The sequence below is a fragment of the Octodon degus genome, unplaced genomic scaffold (assembly GCF_000260255.1).
Source record: "Octodon degus isolate 3935 unplaced genomic scaffold, OctDeg1.0 scaffold00148, whole genome shotgun sequence".
Taxonomy (NCBI): Eukaryota; Metazoa; Chordata; class Mammalia; order Rodentia; family Octodontidae; genus Octodon; species Octodon degus.
This window is the reverse complement of record NW_004524724.1, coordinates 6,465,879-6,491,242: the sequence shown is the minus strand read 5'-3', so window position 1 is coordinate 6,491,242 and position 25,364 is coordinate 6,465,879. Positions and strand designations below refer to the sequence as shown.

Here is a 25,364-nt window from a genome sequence, read left to right as displayed (position 1 = left end):
GTGGATGGTGCCCCCGAGAAGTGTGCAGTTGCCGCTCGACTAGAGAGAAGGACCACATGAAGTATTTTCAGTCAGCCCCGGTAGCTGAGCATGTACTTTGAGCCATTTACTACACCCAGCTGGAAAGAGTTCTTCTGTCTGCAGGGAAGAAGCGAGAAAAGGAGACAGTACTGTTGCTAAAGGAAGCGGTTTCTAAACTGCATACCTTGAGTGGATGGAAGCAGGGGTAGGTTCCAGAACAGGAGTGTTCCTGGACCAGGAGGATAGCAAAGTCATAAAACAATTAGATAGTTACTTAGCGGGGTTGTAGGGTGGGAGGCCCAGGACTTACTTGAGTGAGCGTAGACAGATTTAGAACCAGCCTGGAAGACTAACTGTGGTGAGCCGGGTCTCTCTGGTCTAGCAGCAGGAGAGGAGAGGAGAGGAGAGGCTGCTTAATGAGTGCTAAAAATAAACACTGTGTGACAGCCTGTTTGGCGGTGGGCTGAGAGGCACCCTGACCCCTATGGCGCATGGCAGACAGAAAGCAGACGCACTGATGAGACTTGCTGCTGGGGAGGCAGCAGAGGGGACCCAGTGCCCAACACTCCCAACTTAGAGGAGAATTGACTTTGGCTCAGGATTTGGGGTGATCCTGTTAGGGCCCAATGGCCTTGAGGCAGGACTATCATGGCAGAAAGGCTGGAGCACAAGGCTGCTGCGTTCCTGCTAGCTGGCTGTACAGCAGGGGACCAGCACCTGAGAGTAGGGGCCGGGGCCAGACGCAGACCCCAGAGCCCAGGCCCACAGCACACCCGCACACCCTAGAAGTGAGCCTCCCCACTGGGAGACTCTTCAAGCCAAGTGAGTTGACATAATCCAGCTTGAGCACCCTGGCCCTTCTAGAACATTCTCCAACCAGGCTGGTCTGTCCAGGGACCCAGGAGAGCAAGGTTGCTTTGCTCCTTTGGTCTCATCGCTCAGTAGTGCTGTGCTTGCGGCCCCGCCCCAGGCCTGAGAGAATGAGTGAGGCAGAGGAGGCAGGCCCTGCAGTGAGACGCAAGTCGATGTCCCCCATGTGCCTAGCGTCGCGGCGCCTGAGTGTTGGCGAGCGAGCTGGGCCCTGGCTGGTGGCCACTCCTCACTGCACATTCTTCCGGTCTAACCTCTGCCTTCTGTTGCGGACAGCAGGAGCCCACACCTGTGAGCCCTGTTACCTTAATCTTCAGCTTAGGGACATTTGACAGCTCCCTCATGGAGCTGCTGCCAGTGTCACCTCTGAATTTGCCAGCAAGGCAGGAGAAGTCCACAAATAAAGAAGATGAAACATCTGCTCCTCTTGTGTTTCTGGCACGCTCTGGCTTCTCCCAGGGCGAATGTTGGACAGTCAGAGGCAGCTCGTTTCCAGGGCCCGGCTTGTGGCCACAGCCGGCCTCCAGCACAAGCTAGAATCCTTCACTGCGCAAGTTTCCACCCCAGCTGGGAGGCCCCAGAGCACAGCGCAGGCCCTGACTTTGTGAGCCAAGAGGCAAGTTCATGTTCAGCAGCCGAAGCAGCCGGGCAGCCAGCCTCCGCCCAATCTTTTTAGCCGAGAACGTTCTGCACTCGCCCTTCTTTTCCACTGTAAATCTTGCTTCCTTCCCTCTGTTCTTGGTGTTTTAGCTTAGGGCTGATTCTGTGTTCTCTGGGAACCTCTGATGTGTGGTGCATTTCTTAGCCCTAAGCAGGACAGCCAGGGGATCATAGGGAAGCCAGAAAGAATAGGCAAGACACACATACTGACAGGGCTGGGTGGGTGGGTGGATGGATGGATGGATGGGTGGAGATAGATAGATAGATAGATAGATAGATAGATAGATAGATAGATGCTAGGTAGATTATAGATAATTGACAGGCAGGTGGGCAGAGAGGTACAGAGTCAGAGAAAGAACTGGAAGGACAAACAGAAAAAGAAAAAAACAACTTCTTTCCTAGTCCTGAGGGCCATTCACCACGAGGCTCCTAGTTTTCTGGCTAGCACTACAAATAGAAGCTTTAAAATTACTTTAATCTCCAGGTCTTATATGGTTTTATAAAAAGTGAGAAAGAGAAGAAACAGAAACAATGGAGAGAGATGTATTTCTTAGCCCTGGAGTGTAGCAATCCTCTACCCTACAAAGGGGCGAGTCTCTCAATTCTGAGTTCTGAGCTCCTTAATTTGGGGCACTTCTCTGGAGCCCAGTGAGGGGCCTGCACCCCATGCCACGAGCGCGGCCATCCTTCCTCTTTTGTAAGAGTGAAACTCTGCAGAAGGTGCTCTGCCTCCTGATCCAGTGTGAACCAGTCTGTAAGGCTGCTGAGGAGCAGCGTGGCTGTGGGGACCGCTGGGGACTTCACTGCTGGCTACATGTGAGTTTGAACCCTGGCCATCCCACCCTGGGCCAGTACCTGTGTGTTCCCAAGAATTGCTTCCCTGGGCTATGAAAAGCAGGGGAAAAAATCACATGGCCCATAAGGCTGTTGTGCAGATTGATGTGTGTAAAGCATTTCTATTAAAAAATGCAATTTTAGCTGCTAATATTAGTATTCACCGCAGAAGTCAGGACAGTTCGTAACTTCTGCCCTTGCTACACAGAGATGCCCCAGAGGACTGTCAAACAAAGTATAAAGAAATAGCAAGTCTGGGTTTTCGAAAAATTTTTTGGATTCCACCCTGAAAGGATACTTGAAACATGCTTGCTAATTATGTGGCTTTGAGGAGCACAAAGGCCGTATTGTTATGATTGTCCTGTTTCAGCAAAAGTGAATTGGACCCCCAGCCGCCCTTGGGAACTCGAGCTGCAGTCAGCTATTTGGCTTCCATTCCGGGGCTGACCCAGGCAGCAATGAGAGTCTCCAAAAGGCACTCTGTGGTCCCCTACTGCTGATAATTATTCCCTCCAGCACCTTCCTCCTTGGGAAAGGGAAGGAAGATAGCATCTCAACCCCCTGGCGAGAATGGTTTGATTTTCTTTGTGGGCCTAGGTGGATTTTCATTAAATCCCAGGGAAACATTTGCTAAGTGAGCCCAATGAGGTGTCCTGCAGTCCAGACTGGGCGATTATTTTCGTAACAGTAGCAGCAGCCGCCCTCATTGTTACAGACTGTGTGCAGCTGCTGTACGGGCCCAGGTCCCTCGTCCTCGTCCTCGTCCTCGGGAGAGGCGGCACCGAGATCCTTCATGCAGCCCCAGGCTGCGGCGGAGAGTGCTGGGGGAGCCGCACACCACCTCGCAGCGAGGAAGCCTGGGCCAGGATCCTAGTCGGTGCCCCACTCCTGCCCTGCAGCGTGCCTTCTCTTGCCAGGACCCTATGCTGATGAGGTCAGAACTGCAGCCTCATGCATGAAAATATGGTGCTTCCATCATTTTCCCTCTTCACCTGCTCACAGCTAGGAATGGCCACTAGGGTGTTTTCATGACCTTGCTATCTTTCTTTTCTTTCTTTCTTTCTTTCTTCTTTCTTTCTTTCTTTCTTTCTTTCTTTCTTTCTTTCTTTCTTTCTTTCTTTCTTTCTTTCTTCTTTCTCTGCTTTCCTTCCTTCCTCCCTTCCTTCCTTTCCTTATTTGGTACAGGGTCTCGCTACACAGCCCAGACTCTTAGCGATCCTCCTGTCTGGGCCTCCCCAGCGCTGGGATTGCAGGCATGGGTCACCATGTGCTGTTTGGGGGCAGCACGGCATGCCAGGGTTCCAGGGCCGGCATAGCATGCTGCAGCGGCAATTGAATCCAAGTCCTTGTGCTCGAGCTGTCTCCCTAACCCCTTGCTAGCTGTCAGGTGACTTCCACGGGAGCACAGGCCTAGTGGGAATACTCCGCTTTCCACTCGGGCTTCAAAGCTGGGGAAGGGAGACAGATACATATTTTGATATTCATAAAGCTGCAGTTCTACCACTTACATCATCAGCTTGTTCCATGTTTTCGTTTGTTTAATAAACAGATTCCTGGACTCCACTTACAGAGACCCGGATAACAACGGTCTTAGGTAGAATTTAGGAACACGCAATTTAAAAAATCTTGAAGAGCCTAATAACCAGTTTGAGTTCAGAAAAACTGGATAGTGTGTTGTCTAAGGGCTGTTACATGTCAAGGTAATTTCTTTGTAGGATACCCTGACTGGTTTTTAATTATATGAAGTCATCACTGCAGGTCACTACAATGAATAATTACACGTATACACCCATTTAAGTTGTGTATAAGTATATATTAAAGTACAGTGTACACATTTATATCAGTGCACACATACACTGCACATGCACATCCATGTCTAGTGCATGCACGTGTGTGTGTGTGTGTGTGTGTTGCTGAAGCTTCCCCAGTGGGATCCCGAGTGCCCCACCTCAGGACTGCTCTGGGGTTGCTGGCCCAGGCCGGTGTCTGGGAGCCTGTCGTGTTCTTGCTGCTTGGCCTCTTACGCTGGTGCGGTTGGCCTCAAGCCATGGCTGCAAGGGCAGCCTTGCTTCTGACAGCCATGGCCCACCCTGGCCAGCGCAGGGCAGTCCAGTCTACTGCAGGGCTGGGCCTGCCCCTGGGCTTTCTGCAGGGGCCGCTACAGCCCTTTCTGCCTGAGTCTGGCTCCCGTGCATCGGGCCAGGAGCTGAGGGCTTGGCAGCTGGCCATGTTCCAGAGCCCTGGATGGGCCCTCGTGCCCTGCGTGGCCAATAGAGGAGTCGTGGCTGGTGGCACGATCGTAGCTCTGTGCGTGAGTTCTGAGGGCGCTGGCTTCTGGCTAACCTGGGTGCCACCGTGAGCTGTGGCCAGGTGGCCTTCCTGCTTCAGGTGCCGCAGGAGTAAGCTGAGACTGTAAACTTCGAAAAGGGTGACAGGCAAGCCAGGTGAGGCGGGGCATGCCTGGAACCCCAGCGCTCAGGGGGCTGAGGCAGCAGGACTACATAGCAAGAGGCACTGCCTCCAAGAAAGACAGGACGGCAGAATAACATTTCAGACCTGGGGCGGGGAGAGTGTGTTTGTTTTACAGCATGGAAAGGAAACTGAAAATGCAAAGGAGTCTCTGTTTAAGTAAATGAGACATTGCTTTGCCACTTTGAGCCATAGGTACATTTAACATTTGTAAGAATAGTAGCAATTTTGAAAGCACATCTTATGTCATATTTTATTTTGCAGGCAAGCCATGGCTAATCATAACTTAAGCATTTGCTCAGAACCAAAAGTCCTTAAAACAAACTATAAAAATCCTTTCAAGTTTTTACAACAAAAATTATTTTTAGTGTGGGCTGTGGGTGTATATTAGTATTTTGAGGTGAGAATATAAAAAGGAAAGATGCCTGGAGCTATTTAAGTTGTAGAACATCCCCCTTTGTGGGTGGCTGGTGTTACGATTTTCAAAAACACATGCTTGTAGGCTTAAGAGATCCCCATTAAGTTTCTCCTCCTTCATTTTCATTATTGTTAATTAAGGATTTCTGCTTTTTATGAGGTTGCTTAATTCATAAACACTCATATTCAAAAAACAAAAACGCCTTCTCAGATTTGTCTGCTGGATGCAAAATGGAAATTTCATAGATACAGAAAAGTTTTGGAAAGGGGAACAGAAGTTTAGCTGTCAGGGGCCGAAAAACAAGTTCAGTGGCCTTTGTTTACAGCTAAATTGAATCCCAGGCTAGGGCTTGCCGACTACTTTCCATAATAAAATGTGGGCACTTTGCGAAAACACTCTTTCCATCACATTTGTGGCTTCACGTGAGCAGCTTCTGCTGCCACTGTCACCCGTCCTGGGGCGAAGGGGGCAGAGCGGCCCAGTTTCCCTTGTGAGAGTTGCCCGGAGCTGGGGGAGGGGTGCAGCCCGCAGTCCCTCCTCTTGGGAAGCTGAGGCAGGAGGACCCCAAGCTTGAAGCCACCGTAAAGGACATAATCAGAGCCAAAGTCGCCTGATGTCTAGGGTGGTCCTGGGGGGTCTGACGGCACAGCCCGTGAAGACAGAGAAGAATGCTGTGCACCTGTGTTGTCCTTTGTGTGCACCTAAAGCAGGTGTGAGACAGGGTAGTTTATAAAGAATAGAAGTGCATTTGGTCGTGGTCCTGGAAGCCAACAAGGCCAGGGCTCAGGGCCTGCTTCTGAGGAGGGTTTTCTTTTTGTGTCATAACGAGACAAAAGGTGTCACACGGTAAGAGAGAAAGACAGAGCCAGAGAAACATAAGCCCCACCCCATCACAGCAGGATCAGCCCAGCAGGAGGGTTTCCACTGGCCAGCCCCTGAGCTTGCGGCTCCAGCTGACTGTGAGGAGATGTGACCAAGCCATGGGTCCTGAGAGGAAAACCGGGCTGTGAGTGACCGGGGCTGCCTCGGCTGGCTCTGCTGTCAGGGTGGCTAACATCCAGAAGCCCAGAGTACCGCGGCAGGGCCTTGCTGACACCACACGCTGTCTCCGTCTGCGTGCCCCCTCCCCATCGTCTCCTCCCCTTGCGCCTCCCCCCAGGAGCCTCTTCCCACTCACATTTGCCGCCACAACCTTGCCATCTTTCATTTACACCTTGTGGAGGGAGACAGAATGAGAATGCAGGTAGGATCACTAGAAAATAGAGTTTCACAGAAAAGGAAGGAGACAGCGATGTCAGAAAGGGAGTCAGAGAAACGTCAAGAAAGCAGGGCGAGGTAGGTCTGGGGTGGGAAGCCCGACTGCAGGGTGACCCAAAGCCCATGGGGCAAGTCTGTCCCCGGAGCAGGAGGGGCTACTTTGAACAAAATTTTATGAACCGGCCCGTAGAGATTGGGGTTGAGATGAACTGTAGTGCCAACTCCATTGGCGGCTCAGCAGCCACAAGGAAAAGCTATGACCACGTAAGAGGAAGCCATTCCAACTGTTACAGATTTTTAATACTCAAATACTCACATAAAAGTCACACAGCCCCCACGCAAACACACTTTCAATGACTGAGGGAAGCTGTTTTTATTTTTACAAGCACTATCATTTTCCGCCTGTAAGCCTTCTAATGTGGATCAGGAAGCAAGCATGTCCCCGTGTGTGGGCTCGTGGAGGCAGACACTCAGCAGACCTGCCCAGGTTGACGCTGGAAGCTGCCCCACAACCGTGTTCTCTACGGGCCGCTAGCGAAGGCTTGCAGGATTTCAGGTGCTGCAGCTGTCCTGCGGCCAGCGCCCCTCCGTCCCACAGGCATTCCCTGTGCGGGATGCCAGGCCAGAAAGATACTAGCTCATCTGTCTGTCTGCTCACGCAGTAACAAGCCTCAGTCCTCGTTCTCGTACGTTGTGCTTGGTTCCATAGAAACACCTTCTGCAAACAAATTTCCATTTAGGTTTGTAAGTGGCATTTCTTACACCTGAAATGCTTGCGCTGGGTGATTCGATGGAGCCAACAGACACATGAGTCTTGCCAAGAACAATCCCCAGGAAGAGTCCAAAGCAGAGAACCCTTGTTAGTGCAGAGGAAGCCTCTAGACTTGCCTCCCACGTAGCAAAGGGAATTCGGCCAGCCTGTTCTGAAAGCCGTGGAAAGCAACCCCTCGGTTGACACAAAATATTCTTTGTCCCCAGGGATTTCCAGGAAAGGACGGTTCCTCTGGCCCTCCAGGACCCCCAGGGCCAATCGTAAGTATTTTTGAAAGCCACTGGGGTGTGCCAGTGTTAAGCTCTTCATTACTTTTGAGAAATGTTTTTCTGCTAGATCTTGCGCTCAGCAGCCACCGTTTCTGTGGGAGCACCAGCTTGTCCCTTGGCTCTGAACTCATCCTCAGACATCCTTTAAAAATAAGATGTGACAGTAGCTTGATTATTCTGTGGGCCATTTGGCCACCTGCACTGATTTTGGACACAATAAGATTTACATGTAAGATATCCGTATCTGAATAAGAGTATGGAGACTTAAAAAAACCTCCCTTTTGGTAGTTGGGACAAAAATGAGCACAGAAGCCTAAAGTTTTGGTGGTAAGGAGGAGGTGTGCTCTCACTGTATTTGGACTTGTGCTTATAGGTTGTCCTAGATGAGAATGTGTGACTCTCTCTCTCTCTCTCTCTCTCTCTCTCTCTCTCTCTCTCTCTCAGGGCATTCCTGGAGCACCCGGAGTGCCTGGGGTCACAGGCAGCACAGGACCACAAGGCGCCCTGGGGCCACCTGTGAGTATCACATGCAGGCGCTGGTCACATTGGCGCTCCACTGTCGTGCTGTATGGTCTAAATTTACCTGCACCTCCGCTGGTTAGAAATTTACTTTAGTGTTGGGCCCTGCGGGATTCCATAAAGAAAACCAGAGAAACTTCAAGATGAGGTTTCAGATTGGGTTGCGCTTGTGGAGTCACGAAGTCCTCAAGGAGCCGTCAGTCCAGCTTTCGCTCACGTATATTTTCATCGCCTGCATTCTGTATTTTCTTAAGTAAACTCACAGTCATTTTTACAAATATTGTCTATCACAGGTTAGGTATTAGTTAAACCTAATTCACAAAGGGAAAAATCAGTGTTTGAACAAGTCAAGGTTTCATGAGTGAAAATAGATTTTTTTCCTGAATGCTACCAGAAGGATTAAATTTTTCATGAAAACACATACTCACCTGCAGGTGAAGAGTGGTACCAAATGAGCCTCTGTGCCTGGACTCATTGCTCCCCTTAGGTCAGTGCCTATGTGAGAGCGGTGGGCATGGGCAGGAGGAGGATGTACAGGAGGCCGGTGAACAACCTCGGCCCATCTGCTCACCGTAGAAGGAGGTGATTACCTGACTCGCCTCCAGAGCTGCACTAGTTCCATGACTCTTCTAGTTTCTAAATGTGGCCCCCAGCCCTTGGCTTGTGCGTCTTCCATTCTCAAGACAGCCATGCTGCATCTCTCTGACCCTTCTGCCCCAGGCCACAGCTGGAAAGGATTCTGTTTGGTGGCGCATGCCTGTAATCCAGAGCTCGGGAGGCTGAGGCAAGAGACTTGCCACAAGTTCAAGGCCATTCTGAACTATACAGTGAAACCCTGTCTCAAAAACAGACAGACAGACAGACAAAAAGGATCCCTGTGATTCCACTAAGCCTACCTAGATCATCTTTAAAAAAAAACCTCAGGGAATCTTAGAGAATCCTGTACTCCTTGACTAAAGGACATTTGCAAAGTCCATTTTGCCATATAAAGTGACACAGTCACAGGTTTTGGGGATTGAGTGCGCAGATTTGGGGGAAGCTTTTTCCCCTCTGCCTACAAAGGGAATAAAATGTAACAAACTGATTCTTATTTGGAAAGACAGCTCTCCTCGTCGTTCTACCAAGTCGGTCTAGCTGTTCATTCTTTAAACCCATTTCAGTAAAACTGATCCATGTGCAGAGGCCTTTTCTGGATTCCGATGCACATGCCTGCACACACAGCACACGCAGACGCACACCTGGATTCCTGCATGTGCACCCTAACTTACGCGTGCACAGTGCTGTGCCTACTCAGCACCTCACGAGCCATGTGTTCACTCCAGCACCATTGTTCACAGCAGTTTTACTTCTCTTTTCAAACCAAACTAGTATCATATCTCAGAAGAAGACTGGATTGCTTTATCTTCAGATGTATTTTTGGCCCCAGACGGCATGACCAAGTATGATCCTGTACATAGAAACATACGCAGAAATTCATGTCTGAGGTCTTGCAAATACACATGCACACTCACATGCACACCCTCTCCTGTCTCGATAAGCCTTTCCACATCAGCATACCTGCTCTTTCACTACTAGGCTGTTCTATACCAGAAGGACTTAGGAGCATCTTCTCTGCTCCAAAGCTTTGGTCTGCTTCCTAAAATGTATCCCTGGGAAGCAGAGATGGAGAACACATTGGCAGGGCTTAGGGACAAAGGGGCCGTGGGCAGAGAAGTGTCAGAAGCAATGCAGGCTTCAACCAAGAAAGTCACAGGGCCGTCGGGCTACCAGAAGCTTTGTACATCCCCTAAACCAAGGAAATACCAAGGCACTGGCTTAACTTGGTTAGATAGTCAATAAACGTACGTACTGGCATATGGGGAGATCTTATGATTCTCACTGGCATCTCTTAAAAGTGCTTTTCCTTGTCCTAAGCTTGGAAGGAGTAAGCCAGGGGCTGACTCCTGTCCACAGGATGGAATTGGAAGGGGCTAAAGAGAGAAGAGCAGGCCCTGGGGCCTGAGAGAGTTCCAGTGGGCTGAGTTCATGGAACACGCAAGCAAACATGGCGCCATCTTGTCTACCCACTTGGCCTTTTGTGGCTCAGATTAGACTCTACATGGGGGACATGACAAAACCCTTGTGTTTTTTCCACTTGCTTGTATCAGAGGCAGAAGCCATTTGGTGCCTCTGTGCTGGGTGGGGACGCCATGGCAGGCTTGGGATTTTCCTGTCAGAGGCAAGTTGTTCCTTAGTTGCCAGCTGGGGCTTTCCCCTGTGTCTGGGCTGCCAGCTCCCACAGGCCTGCTGGCTGCCAGGCTGGCAAGACTGTGAAAGCAGGCGATGCTGCACAGAGCTGAGGCCTTGATCGATTTCCCATGGATGTCTGTCTAGGAAGGCGCAGGAAGGAGCCCAAGAGGTGTGGCCTGTGCCACTGGCATTAGCAGTGGGCCTCCTTCAGCTGGCACCAGTAGTGCTTGCTCTCTGCCTCTTGTCGCCAGCTGCACAGAGCAGAACGTGGCCGCTGCTCCGGGGGCCCGCTTCCGACCTGTGCTTAGGTGCCACCTGCACGACAGAGGCCCCATGCGAGCTGAGAAGGAAGGAGCTGCTTGTGGTGAGGCTGTGCGTTCAGCCTGCTGCCCTCAGTGACGGAAGCCCTGTCTGCATTACCTACAGAGCTCCCTGGCAGAATTCAGGGTGCCAGGGTTGCAGATGGGACTCTGACATGACACTATCTAGCTGTGGGAGCTTAGTCACTGGCGTGATCATCCAGCTTTTCAGAAATCAGATTCCTAACTAAAATATGCAATGCGTAGGTGCAATATGACAAGATTGCAAGAAGTGTGAAATGCCTCAAAGGAAAGAGAGAGAGAGAGAGAGAGAGAGAGAGAGAGAGAGAGAGAGAGAGAGAGAAAGAAGTAGCTCCAGAAGGATGCCACATTTCAGTGAGATCTTCACATAAGTAGAATTCTTACCCACAAAGTCAGAGAAACTGGGCCTGTCTTGGGTGCTGTCTTGTATATCTAGATGTCCCCCAAAGCCCGATGCATCATAGGCGGGGCTCCTCCTGGATCTGGGGTATGTGAAACTGGCCTTAAGAGTGTGTGGTACTGCATTAGCCTGCTGATTGGAATTAGCATAGTTCTGGGTGTGACTGAGCGTGCTTACTGAAGACAGAAACGCCTCCTGAGTGTGGGTGGCACCACTCAAAAGGTTGTGGCCTGTGTGGAGGAAAAGGGAACAAAGCAGACCCTCTGCTGCTGCTGCTGCTGCTGTTGCTGCTGCTGCTGCTGCTGCTGTTGCTGCTGCTGCTGCTGCTGCTGTTGCTGCCGCTGCCTTCTGCCCACCCTGCCATGCACTGTTTCTCCTCTGTGATGCTGCTTTGCCCAGCTGCCCTGCTTGGAGCCAGCCAACTATGGAATGAAACTTCTACAAACTATGCCCTAAAATAAAACTTCCCTCCTTTAGCTTGTGGGTGTTGGTACTGTGTTCCAGCAATGAGAAAGTGGCTAAGACATTGGGGGAGGAATGTAGTAAAGCAGAGAAGAGGACACTGCCTGCCCTTCACGCATTTCTCCACTTGTCACTCTGTCTTAGTCGCCAGCCTGATTACAGGCCCTTCTCCTCTGTCAGAGAGGCCATCACAAGATGCCTTGTTGGTCCCTTGCCTCTCAGTGGTCCTTGTCTGGTCCACAGCCGGGTCCCACGTGTTCTGTGTGGTACATGTGGCCTTCCCCAGTGGCCTTCACTTCTCTAACCCAATTTGTCATCACCTTTCTCTTGGTGTTGCTTCTCAGTGAATCATTTGAAGCTCTGTGAGTGCCCATCGTCCTGTATCTCCCCTCCACTGTTTGGCCTTTGCAGGTTCCTGCTGCCTTTCAGGGTTGCTGTCTTCCCCTGTCACTGCCTGACTAATGCTAGGCTGCACTTTCTTTAAGACCACGTGAAGCCACTGTGGCAACCACTTTCCTGTTGCTGGGTCCCCAGACCTAGTACTATGACTTAAAGAAGCAGAGGTGTATTTAGCTCATGGCTTTGGTCTGAGGCTGGCCAACTCCATGACAGAAACAGCATGGTGGGAAGACATGGGGGAAGAAAAGGTGCTCGGCTCACAGCAGCCAGACACAGGGACAGGAGGGGGCAGCAGGGACAGGAAAACAAGTAGCCCCCTGTGACCACCCCAGCCAGGCCCCCACCCTCACAGTCCTCCAGCCCTGAACTCATCCATGGATGGATATAGTACAGCGCCCCACGTTCCAGTGGCCTTCCACACACAGGAAAATTTGGGAAGATGTTTTAGGTCTAAACCATCACAACCATGCTCACCTAATTTGCCCTTGTGGCTGTTGGTGTCTCTCTTCACCTGGGGACAGGCGCCTTGTCCTACTTAGCTTGTGATTGGGGCTCAGCTCCATATCTGGTATGTAGAGCGCTTACTATATAAGATGAAGAAAGAACAGGCTGTGTTGGCCCTCTGGCTAGGTGGGCTCAAGGAGGCGCTACCAGTATTCTTGCGGAGCAAGGGGCAGAGCAGCAAGCTCCCCTCAAGCTGCCCACGGTGTTCTGATTCATTTTCACAGGCTTTCTTGCCATGTGGGACTCGCGCAGTGAGGTTGCAGCTCTTCCAGCAGCAAACTCTGAATCTATGAATGCAGCTACTGTATTTTCTTTTCTTTACATTTCAAATGTTCTTGAAGTTAGAGGAAAGTGTTCCTCTCTTCCTGTCTGCCTCTACAGGGTCTATCTGTTTTCCCTCAAAGCATACTTTGGTAGAATTATGGGCCTTCACTTGCTCAGGAATTTTTATTTTGTTTTTGTTTTACTTTGCAAAAATCAAAGGAAAGATGTTGGAGAGGTTGGAATAAAAATAAGTTTTTGCTGCACCGATATTTCACTAAAAAGATCCTTCATTGCGACTGCCTGCTTGTGTCCTTTGGCCCTCAGTGGCCTGCATCATGAGGCTGCGCTGGGGAATTTCAGGTCCAGTTACACACATCCGTTGGCACGTTCCAGAAAGGGCCAAGAGCAGATGCTGCCCATTTGCTCTGCCCATCAGACTTGCACTGTAATTTCTTTCTCTAAATTTGAAGCATTCCCAAACAGGCCAATACACTAAATGGTAGGGGTGGAAATGTCCAAAGATGTCTTGGTACAGAAATAAAATTAAAATGACCAAAGCTAAAGCCCAATTTTGAGTTGCTAGAAGTAAGCTGGAGGTGCGGGGTGTCTGTTTTAATGAAGAAGCACTGGTCTTCACTGGACTGGGAGGTAGGATCCCGCGGATGGGTCAAGCAGCGTGAGTGTGAAGGCCCCGGACTCAGGACCCGGCAATCCGGGCTCAAGCCCCAGCTTTTCTAGGTCCTCACTATGGAACCCTGGACAGGTGACTTAAACTCTCCACACACTCTTTTTGGAATCTGTAAAGTGGATGCACTGTGGCATAGGGCCGTTGTAAGGGCCCACAAGTTAATCTTACAGAAGTGCCACAAGGGTTCAGGGAGTTGTCTCATGAGGCAGTAACAAGAATTAACTGAGTTGTCACCTTGAAGTGCCCAGAACTATGGTCAGAAGATGGTAAAACCAATATAGGCGCCATAGCTGCTAGAATTTAGGCTTCCTTAATGTCTCAAAGAATGTGGAGAGATTTTTTTTTTTTTTTTTTTTTTGAACTGGGGATTGAATCAGACCATTGCACTTGCCACGGAAGCACTTATTCCTCTGAGCCATCTCCCCAGCCCTCAAAGAATTTGGAGAATGTTTGTTCTTGTGTCGGGTTTTGTTTTGTCTTGTGTCTCCGGCCTGAAGAGGATTCCTTGGGGCTCGTATCGGCAGTGAGACAGGTAGCTCCAAGTTCAGGCTGGAGCGAGATCCTGCCGCCTCTTTCGGGCCGCGTCCTCCACGGAGCCATGAGGCACGAGCGGTGAGTGTGGCCAGCACGTTTACTTTGAGAGACAGAAAGTGCTGGTGTGGGGACAGTGCTGTGCGAGTCTCACTTTGTTAGAAAAAAAAAAAAAGCTTTTATAATCAAGAGTAAGTTATTTTAAAACAGAATCAACATTTTTTCCGATCTAGAAACCAGTGCCATATGTGTTTTTGTTTTTGCTTTTTTAAGGAAGGATCTACAGGGTGTTCAGGGTCTTGCTACTAGATCAGCCTCGTAGTGATCCGCCTGTTTACAGCCTTCCAAGAGCTGGGATTACAGGTGTGTGCCACCACGCCCAGTCTCCATTGCTGTGTCAGCGTGCCCTGGGGGCGGGGTGGCTGGGGATCGTAATCCCCCCCATCTTGCTTGCAAGCGCTTTAATCCACTGAGCTATTTGGCCAGCCCCTATGTTTTAAATATTTTTCTTTTGGATTTTTTTTTGTTTGTTTGTTCGTTTATCATCAGGGTAGTTGAAATGAAACACAAATCGGCAAGTTGTTCAAATATAAAGTAGCCATGTGGAGAAAAAAGAAAGCGTTAGCTTGGGAAGGCCGTTAGAAGGCTATTGCCAGTGCCCTGGTGTGACACAGAGAGCCCTATGCCTGTGTGCCTGTGTGTGTGTGCATGCATGTGTGTGCACGCACGCTTGTGCTGGGGAACATGTGGAGGGCGGGGATGAGAGGAGAAAAGACTCCTCCGCATGCCGCGCTGCAGCCTGTGAGGGGGACCACGGTGTGCTCCTCTCTTTTTCCCACTGCTGCTTCCATGGCTGCGTATTTGTGGCTTGAAATCAGCAGGGACTCACAATCTACACACGCGCGCACGCACACACACACCAGGGCATTTGCTGTCGCTGGACACCATGGATCCACCTCAGAATTTTGCAGTTTGGAAAGCAGGCCCAGTTAGCTTCAGAACCAGCTGAAACTGAAGTATCAGCGGGGCCAGTGGACGGTGCCTCCTGCTGCGTCCGTGAGTCCCTTCACGCCGCTCTTAGTGGCGTGGATGACAGTGCCCCGAGTTGAGACAAAACTGTGGCATCTTTCTGAAAACACCTGTTTTGCATTATATGTGTAATTTTATTGAAGAAATACTCCAAGCACCGTTGTTTCACTCAGTAATGTTTGCACAATCATAGCACTTTCTTATGGGCCCAGGATAATCAAATAACAGTTCTGCTGAGAATTCATGCCCTCAGGAACCCCTGTGTTGGGGGAATTCTGGAGAATCATCACACCCAGTGGGAAGAAGAGGGAGGCTGTGGTACGATGATTTCAGTAAGAGGAGTCCTTCTGTTTCCTTTAATAGTCTCTTTAAACTTGGAACAAGTTAGCCATTCAGCGGAGAGTCCTGCAGTCAGCCACGGAACATCGGCAGTGTTCAATGCCTAGGGTGGCGTTTTGGGTGGGGAGCCCTGTTCCGTGAAACGGCATCGCCACGCAGCGTGACTGCGCAATTTGAGCTCATAGCTTAAGAAGACGGGCTGAAGGGGGAAGACACTGAACAGAGCCGTTTAGGCTGGCCAGGTTGCTGTGTGATTTATTCCTGTTGTTGCGTAACCATTTTAAACAGAGTTGGGAAAAGTGTGCAGTCATGACCTTTGGGCTGAGCGCAGCTGCGTTCATAACCAGACAACGGTTTTTGTCTTTACAGGGTGTCCCTGGAGCGAAGGGAGAGCGAGGCGAGCGAGTAAGTGTCGGGCTAGGCTTGCCGGCTGGCCGCAGGGCCGTGCAGAGCTAACAGGCGCTTCCCGCTGCGCGCAGCCCCTTCCCATCCCTCCCCGGAGCCCCTGAGGAGCGTGCAGGAGTGGTGCAGGGAGGGCCCATTTCCAGTCCTGGATCTGCAAACCCCCAGCTTCGTGACCCCTGTCCAGTTCTTTAAGGAGAAAAAGGAGAGAATGAAACTCACCTCCCGCGCAAAGTGGATTTGACAAGAAAACTATATAACTGACGTACAAGGATTTTAGAAAACAACAAAAAACTAGCTTTATAGAAAGGCCAAGCAGTAGCACGGGATTCCTGTTTTTCCAGATGGTCCAGTATTGGTACCCTGGAAGACGAGGCAGACGTGGAAGCAGAGAACCCGCCCCATACTTGAACGGGTTTATTTCGGCGGCTGTTCTCCTTTTGGGAACTGTGCAGCCACTGACCTGACGGTGATTGGCCTGAGTAGAGACAGCGCTCGCTGGCTTTAGCCTCCTCTGCTCACTTCTGTGTAAAGTTGGGCGATGTGTTCAGGCCAGTTAGCTAGGAAATGGGCTTAGCATCTCTGCTCTGAATTGTGATGTGTATCCGGCAAGCCGCTGCTTGAGGAAGCGAGGTGCTGTATAAGCTCTAAGAATTGTCAGGAAGATGTTAAATATATGAATTTATTTCAAACTTAGTATTTCTAGCGTCTGAGGCCAGAAGTGTTTCCCGCCCAGACCTCTGCGCCCGTGCTGTTGTCTACACCCTGCTCCAGGGCTCGTGGAGCCTGCTGGGGCACCGGGCCTGCGCGGGTGGCCGCACGCGGAGTGCTGGCGGTGCCCGAGTGCGGCCGTGCTGAGCATCGCTTTCTCTCGCCAGGGTGACCTGCAGTCACAAGCCATGGTGAGGGCGGTGGCGCGGCAAGTGTGTGAGCAGCTCATCCAGAGTAAGTGCACGGAGGGTGCTAGGTCCTGTTCCCTGGGAGTGGCCCGTCCCCGTCACCATAGCAACCAGGGCACCACCTCTTAGCTTCATCTTGGTGCAGCTGTACCTCTGTACTCTAAGCCTGCCACCCCTGAGGAGCTCTGTGGCTGTACATTGGCGGCGGTGAGGCAGCCCAGCCAGGCCCTTCCTCAAGAGCAAGTGGCTGCCGCGGTGGATGTTACTAGCCTCTCTGTGATCGCAGCGCTTCCTTCCTTTCTCTGCAGGAGGACAGGCATTTTGCATAAGTGCTCAGCCCCTGAAGGCCGCTGGACAGTGTCCACAGTCTCCCTCCAGCAGGCTGCTCCACGGTGTGGTGCTCTGGTGCCTCCCAAGACTTAGACCAGTATCTCCCTAGTGCCCCTTCAAGTCTGCTGTCTTCGGGTAGCCCAGGGCCTCGCCTTTCGTCCTTAGGCTTTACACACACACACACACACAGTGATAGGGTTGATGTGGCAGTAGGTGTGATGCTTGGGTTTTGCGCCAGAAATCATACCAGAACACATTTGATATCATGCCATCCATTTCTCCATTTTAAACTTGAACTTTCAGCCTGTGCCGAGTTTCGATGACTGACCCACCTGTTCACTGTACACTCTCTCCTTGCCCATTTGCTGTGCCCACCAACTGTCCAGTTGGTCCCAGTAATCTAACCTGAGGGCTGCTGGGGTGGGCCTTCTCTTTTCCAGTAATTCGTTCCCAGTTCTCGATGGGTCAGAGGCTGGATACAGACAAAATCTTCATCTCGCGTCACCCAGCTCTAGCGTCTCAGCTGTCTGTGCCCGGCCAGGCTGACATTCTCATCAGCTTAGGGCCATTGAATCTGGGGAAGCCAGCTGGGTAGGCTGGAGGAGCCCTGCAGGTGTCCAGGCAGGTGGGATTGGCCACGTGCAGAATTTCCGCTGTTGCAAACCCAGATCTCTCTGAGGAGGTGCAGACTTGGCGTCCTGGGTCAAATGCAGGACACGCCTGCCCTGCTCCTTGTATTTTCCTTTTAATTATATATTTTAATGCTTAAATTAACTATGTATGGGAGAGAACTCTGCCAATGAAATGAAAGCTAATTAAATGAAATGTTCACTGCCAAAATAAATAGGGACCTTACAAATAATACGTTGTAAGAAGAAACTGAAGTTCAGTCACTCATTATAGAATGCACCCAAAGCTAATTTATACCCTCAATTAATTCATAGATTAATTAATTAGGAGTGATGTTCTTGTTCAAAAACAGAAGGGGTAAAATCTTCATATGACCCTGTGACCACAAGAGGAATTTCACAATATTTTGCTGCTTTATTACACTGTACAATGAAAACCTTGCTTGGATCTGTGATTATTTACCCTAAAACCTGAGAGTTGGAAATTGATTTTTCACCCCTGGGGAGCTCAGGTTCTCATGAACGTCTTCTAGAACTCAGAGCTGGGAGTTCAGACCAGAGGGCTGCACTGAGCAGTCTGTAAACTAGGGAGACCTTATGTGTCAGCACAGACATAAGAGAAGGAGGTAGCAGAGGCTGTCCCCAGCCCACTGTGCCACACTGCTGCCCAATTGGCATCTTCCTGCCAAGCGGTGCCTCGGCTTCCCTGCTCCTTGCTCTGCTCCTCAAGCCCCCTCAGCAATAGCCTAGTGCATAGCTGTTGCAAGCCCAGGCATCCAGTGCCCCCCTCCTGCATGATCAGAAGAATCACACTGAGTTCCACAGGAGACTGTGGGAGGCCTGAGGAAGGAGGGGCGACCGCTGGCAGTGGGACAGAGGGGAGGATGCTGAAAAGCCCTGCAGAACCATCTCACCTGCCCAGCCACGGGCTGCCTGAGACAGCCCCTGTCATCACAGAGGGTCCCTAGCCACTGTCACAGGCCAAGGAGTGAGGAAAAGGATTTGCGGGCAGTTGTTGGGCTTCCCTCAAAGCATGGTTGCCCTCTTTTACTTAGATTGAAATGTGTGCTAGAGGACACATACTAGTGGCCTAGAATTGGGGTAGGTAAGAAAGTCTCGTGTCCCGCCTAGTGGGGCAATCCCGCACATCTGCTCCCAAGCGCGTTCTTGCTCCATCCTCCCTGGCGAAAGTGGACTAAGGGCTGTAGGAAGAGCTCCACATTTGTCTGCTTCGTAGTGCTGGTAGGAATTTCTGCAGCTGGGCCCCAAGCGTTGTCTGGGGTCCCCGAAGGGAAAGAAGGCAGGAGGCTGTGTAGAGGGAGGAGCGAGCTGGTGGAGCTAGAAACTGAAGAACTGGGGGGGGGGGTGCTGCTAGAGAGAGGGCAGCTGGGCAGGGAGAGGGGTCAGATAAATGTCGGGGTGAGGATGAGATTTACGACTGCTGCTCAGAGATGTTGATTACAACGGGACTCGAGCCAGGGAATTCCAAGTCCATGAGAGGGCCTTGAATGAACTCCAGGGGTAATCTCATCTGAAGAGAAGTGTAAAGATCTCAAGTTGGAGAGCAGCATGTCAGAGGGGCATGCTTTTCGCCTGTTAGACATGTGACAGGGTGACCCAGATCCCTAAAAAATGACCCCCATCTTCCCTGGGTCCGTGGCCATTCACCCAATGCCACCCCTGTGCTTCTTGCCACAGGCCACATGGCCAGGTACACGGCCATCCTCAACCAGATCCCCAGCCAGTCCTCATCCATCCGGACCATCCAGGGACCGCCTGGGGAGCCTGGGAGGCCTGGCTCCCCCGGAACCCCTGGCGAACAAGGACCCCCTGGTGCCCCAGGCTTCCCCGGAAATGCAGGCTTGCCAGGGAGCCCAGGAGAGCGAGGTAAGTCCAGCCACTCCTCCTGTGGGTGAGAAGGGGACAGGGGACAGGGCACAGGGGTCCTGTTTCCCCAGTGATGAAAGTGGGAATAATGCCCTGGTGATGCCCCATAGATTCCTCGGTGCTTCTTAATTACTCCCCAGATCCCAGATCCCTGAGAAATTGAGCTAAGTACAAAGTGTTTATCAAGAGCCACATCTGCTTGGCTGGCGGAGGAAGTTAGGGGCTCTTCCAACTCACTCTCTTTTGAAAAAGTGCCACTTCCAGTTTAAAGAGTTAGAAAATGATGCCTCCCTCTGGGGAGCAGTGGCATCACGTGTAGGTTGGTGTGTGGGGCTGGTGCTCTTTGTGCTGTACTCACGTGGACAGCGGTCAGAGGCAATCCTGAGAATATCCAGGAGTCATCAACATAGGACGCCCAAGGTACCTACAGGAACCTCACAGCTGTAAATGTCAGCTTTAAGCTCTTGGGCATGGCTGGTCACCCTACCATATGAGACAATGTGTATTTAGCAGTTTAATGTTTTGTCTCTGCCACTAACGGGTTGTGTAGCACAATGAGACCTTTTGGGTTGGCTTTCACCAAATTTCAACAGTTTTAAGATAGACAGACAGGCAGATAGACAGATAGACAGAGACAAAAATATACAGAGACAGAGAGAGAGAGAGAGAGAGAGAGAGAGAGAGAGAGAGAGAGAGAGAGATCTCCTTCCAAAAACACACAAAAGAGAAGCAGGAAGTGGTGGTGACACAGTCACCATGAAGGAAGTGACAGCGAAAAGAGAGGAGGGCTGAGGGGTGATGGGAGGGTCCCAAGACAGTGTCTGGAGCATAGGTCTGGGGCAAAGCCACCGTCACCTGTCTGTTTTGGGAGCATGCACTTTTGTGAGCTGTGTGAGGCCTGAACCTGCTATAAAACTAGGAGATAACATGCAGAGGCCAAAGCCGGGTCCCACCCTCCTCCTCGACGTGGACCAGCGGGCGCCGTGCCCTCTGCCTCCGTGCTTCTCTGGTCGCTGTCTCCCCATTTGGAAGTGAGCTTTGCTTCCTTTGTCTCACGAGTGAGTTACTCCTCACTGAAGGTTCAGCTTGCCAGACTCAGCACAGAGCTTTCAGTGGTCACCTCGGCTCACAGACACCCCACCCGCGGTGCCTGACACCCCCTCTCCCTTGGTGCCCCAGGCCTTGGGGGCAGCAAGGTAAGACAGCAGGCAGATGGAGCTGCCTAGCCCCTCTGGGCCCTCACTGGTGGCTCCACACTTCAGTTGTTATCCAGCTGTGACTTCCTTCTGAAGGTCTTCTGTGTGACAGGGCACAAAATCAGCAGACCTAGAGAAGGCACCACTCCTCAGCAGCACACCCATGTCTGGCGGTCTGGAAGGAGGTGCCCTCTGTCCCTGGCGCTCTGGGAGTGGAGACTGTGGCTCAGGAAGCAGAGCAGGGCCTGGGCCTACTTGTGAGGAGGTGGGGTCGGGGCAAGAGCCGCACAAGTCCTTTTTGGATCTAGCGTGAGCAGTGCAGGATTTTCCTTTCACCGCGCTCTGTTTGTCAGAAGTGAGTCAATAAGCAAAGCCTGCATGCAAAAGCAGGAGGACGAGAGGTCTGGGCTCTTTGTTCCGGGGAGGTGTACTACCAAAGTCCTTGGGAGTAATTTAGCCAACACCTCCTCTAAGTCAAACCCTGCCATCTGCCTTGCAGTGCCAGCAGGATGATGTTTTTATTCACTACAATGACCCCTCTGCCACGTGACTTCTGGGACCCTGGGATGAGGGTATTTGGGAAGGGACAACCCACTCTGTGTCTGCCTGTTTTAAAGTTTAAGCAACCTAAAAGGAGGAGCACATACAGGAAAAGTGTCTTTGTAAAATTTGTTGTCTTTCACGTTCCTGCTTCCGAGATACTTGGGATGAAAGCATTCTCCAAACAAACACCGAGAAGGATAAACAAAGTTTATTGATAAGTTTAAATTAGATTAAGCCGTGTCCTCATTCTCTGCAACTAGTAGAATATGACCTGGAGGCTGTAACTTGTGTTTATAAAAACCTTTTTGACATGGAAGCTAATATGATTTCTGTAGTTAAAAAAAAATTCAGAACCTCAGGAAAGTCTCTAGGGTAGGTCTGCATAAATATTAGATAAACTACTACATGATTAATCTGCACTTCATTAGTGTGTGATGTGTATCATTTGGTATGTTCTTGCAGTGACCTTTAATGATTTCACTCTGTTAATCCTATCTTCCTAACAGGGCTATAGTCTTCCTAAAGACGGCATTTACTGTATCTTTTCCTTTTATTCCTTATAATACCTGAAATACAACCATTACCTCATGAGCCAGAGTGATTTATGGTGCTGATTACCTCTTGGCTGGCTTCTCGAATTCCCTTCCCCATCCCCCTACCGCTAGGGTAGAAACTACAGCTCCTGTGGTCACAGTGCATCCATCCTGTGCCATCGTGCTAGTAGGAATCGCTGCCGAGCTGATGACACAAGTCATCACCGTGACATGATGTCAGCCCAAAATCTGGGTGGGACTTAAAGTAGGAGATTTGGTTATAGTGGAAGACAGGATGCAAGGGGAGAGAGAAGTGGAGACAAAAACAGGGAGACTTTCTCCCTCCCTTCCTTCTCTCTCTCTCTCTCTCTCTCTCCCTCCCAGCTCTGGGAGCCCCCTATGCCTTTCCTGCAGGGATACAACCAGTTTTGTGTGCCCAGCAGGGACAGGAGGCTAGACGACTAGGGGCGTCCTCCTCAGGACACATGTGGAGGACACAGGAAGCAGGCGAGGTGTGCAGGCCGTGGGCGCCCGCCCTCTCCCCTGCATCCCAGAGCTGCCCGCCCTCCTGCCACAGTCCCTGGGCCTCTCCCCGGGTGGGCGCCCCCAGTCCCCCTGCAGGGCGTTTCTCCAGCCTCCTCTGTTCCTGAGCAGGACCAGCCCATGTGAGACCTTGACAGAGACTGGAGGACACCAAGAAGGGCAGAGCCCGAGTATTGCTGCCCTCAGGCCTGCCCGTCCACTACAGATCAGGGAGGGCTGTGCCCTGGGCTCCTGCTAGGCCCTCCCAGAACTCCCTGGGCACTGAAGTCACCCCACACACACCCTGTCACCCTGCTTATTCCCATTGCTTGTGCACTCCCCGAGGGTGCGGCGGCGTGGGCAGTGCTTTCCTGCCATTGTTCATGTACGGTCTGCATTTTTATTTGGCTCCTGATTCCTCTGTCACTCTTCTAATGGCTTCACTGTATGAAATTCCCAGGCTTAGGATGGCCAATTGCTGAAACAGGAAAGGCACTTGTAAGAGGGACCTGTAGCGAAGTTTATTTACACTTATCCCTGTTGTCCGCTCCAGCTACCCAAGCATAGCGTGGGTCCCATAGGCCGGCCCTTGCTCTGCAGACCCTGGCAAAGCTCGTGGGGTACTGCTGAGCTGAGTCCTGTCATCGGCCTTCCGTGGCCAGGTCCTAAGTGGGCACGCGAGTGCACCCTGAGTGGGGAACACACTCTCCACGCAGTTAGCCAGCACGTTGCCAGCATCTCCCGGGCAGCACACAGTCTCCTGGGACTCCTGCGCCCCAGCCGTACGTTTCTGGTACAGTTGATTTTTTTTTTTTTTTTTTTTGGTGGAACTGGGGATTGAACTCAGGCCCCTACGCTTGCCAGGGAAGCGCTTATTCCACTGAGCCATCTCCCCCACCCTCTGGTACAGTTGAAATGGCAGCACTCCACAGGCCTGGCCTGTCGCCTGGGCAGGGATCCCGAGGGCTGCTGGGAAGGCCTGCAGTCAGGGCAAAGTGGCTGTGTTCGCCAGGTGGAACAGAGCCGGTGCGGGGGCCGAGACAGGATTCAAGTCTCCCTCCTCCGAGGCCAACAGGGGACAGAAGTCCTGAGCCAGGGTGAGCAAGATGAGCCTCCTGTAGAGGAAACCCTGCTCCGGCTCAAAGCAGAGGGCGAGCGGGCCACTGTGTGGAGGAGCTGTGGGAACGCAGGCAGGTGCCGTGCGTGCAGGACCGGAGGTCAAGCTGCAGGCGGCTCGGGAAGCAAGGCCAGCGCATGGGTGCCTGTAGGCAGTGGGGCGGTGCTGAGGTGCAGCTGCCTGCAGTGAGCCCAGGACAGGTGGCTCCGCCTCCCTGCCCTGCAGCTGTCTTTCAGGGCTGCAGCGGCACCTGCCCTCGCAGTTCTTCCCGGGGAGGGACCTGTAGGCATAGCTGATGCCCTGGAGCCCACAGCTGTGCTGTCAGTCTGTGACCCAACTTGGCATTTCACCATGTGTTTTGTTTGACAGATAGCTCTCTAATTTTCATTTTTATTAGTCCATGTTTGTGGTGCATAAAAATTATATTCCTCGTGGGAGTTGGTCCACGTACAGAACACGTCTCAGTTCCTGTACAGTTCCCTCCTTGGTCCCTTCTTCCATCTCTTGACTGCCTCTTCACTTCAGAAAGGTCTATATTCCTGTTTTCCATTATGTACCTTTTCATTTGCTCTTTGTTTATACTTTGGGGTTCTTATATAGGAAAAAAATGCCGTATTAAGCTTTGTGTCTTATTTATTTCACTTAACACTGATTTCTGGGCCCTCCATTTTCCTACAGATGATTCAGGTTTAGCCTTCTTTGTGGCAGAGTGGTGCTCCGTGCATAGAAATGCTACGTCTTATCTCTTCACAGCTGATAGACGTAGAGGCTGCCTCCCAGATTTGGCTCTTAGGGGCTGTGCACCATGCACATGCACGTGCATGGGCCACTGCAACACGGTGTCTTGGACTCTAGGAAGGAAATAGCTGGGTCACGCAGAGCCCCAAGTTTTACTTTTTCGAGGACTCTCCATGCTGATCTCCATAAGGGCTGTACTAGTTTGCCCTGCTGCCAACAACATAGTGCCTGACGCTAGGCATACACAGAACAACAGGTCTCTGCTATTGTGGGCCCAAACAAGAAACTATCGGAGGGTCAGAGGTAGCTTAGCAGTGAGGGAGAACCAGGCAGCGTGCCGGCGCTTCTGGTGAACCTCTCGAGAGCGAGTGCCTGAAGGAATACGCCTCTCCCATGGGGGTGTGGGGAGGGAGAGTGCGTGCGTGCGATGAGCGCGGCCGGTGGCGCGCAGGAGGGCTCTGTACTGCTTGCTCTGAAGCTGCTCTTTAAAAACAGTATTAGAGAGGATTTGCTGGACAGCTCAGTTGTTTAAAGCGCTTGCTTGGGTAAATGCAGGCAGGTGCATAGGACCACGGTTCAAGTCCCAGCTCCACAAGTTGTGCCAGACCTGCCCGAAGTAGCCAAAAACAAAACAACAACAACACAAAAGGAGGGGCCGGGGAGATAGCTCAATAGAATAAGTGCTGCTTAAGGGCCTGAGTTCAATCCCTGGTTCCGCCAAAAAGTAAAATAAAATAAAAACAGTATTAGAAGGGCCAGCCAGATAGCTCAGGGGACTAAAACAACTGCTTAGGCAGAGCACAGCGGCCTGGGTTCGATCCCCGCCCCTGCCCTTGGGGCGTGCTGCGAAGGCGATTGAGACTGGGCGTGGTGGCCCACGCTTGTAATCCCAGCACTTGGGAGGCTGAAAACAGGAGAATTACTATGAGTCCAATCTATGTAGTGAGACCCTGTAGACCCTGTACTAAATTAAAAACAGTATTAGAAAAGAGAGGGGAGGGGATGACCTCAGGACTATTGGCACCTTCACAGAACACTAAAGGTTTTTTTCTTCCCTAAGCTAAGCCATTTTTGGTAAGCTGCCTCTCCGTTTATATTAAGTATGCTCATAACAAAATGCAGAAGCTTAGACTTCATGGGAGCCAGCTTTATTTGTCTCTAAAAGGCATTACCAGCTGGTATCTTCACGAGCAACTTGAGTTTAAGAAAGCAGTGTTCGTGGGGCTGGTGAGATGGCTCAGTGGTCTAAAGCACCTACTTAGAACAAGCTAAGCTTAGCAAAGCACAGGGACC

General features: G+C 51.3%; 1 protein-coding gene across 1 annotated transcript in view; it reads left to right on the top strand.

Moving 5' to 3' along the window:
* Col14a1 (collagen type XIV alpha 1 chain) overlaps positions 1-25,364 on the top strand; it is a 174,705-nt gene that overhangs the window by 141,981 nt on the left and 7,360 nt on the right. Inside the window, exons 40-44 of the mRNA XM_004642282.2 lie at positions 7,508-7,561; positions 8,015-8,086; positions 15,645-15,680; positions 16,556-16,622; positions 19,234-19,422. Of these exons, the coding sequence (XP_004642339.1) occupies positions 7,508-7,561; positions 8,015-8,086; positions 15,645-15,680; positions 16,556-16,622; positions 19,234-19,422 (418 nt within the window). The remainder of the gene's footprint in view (positions 1-7,507; positions 7,562-8,014; positions 8,087-15,644; positions 15,681-16,555; positions 16,623-19,233; positions 19,423-25,364) is intronic.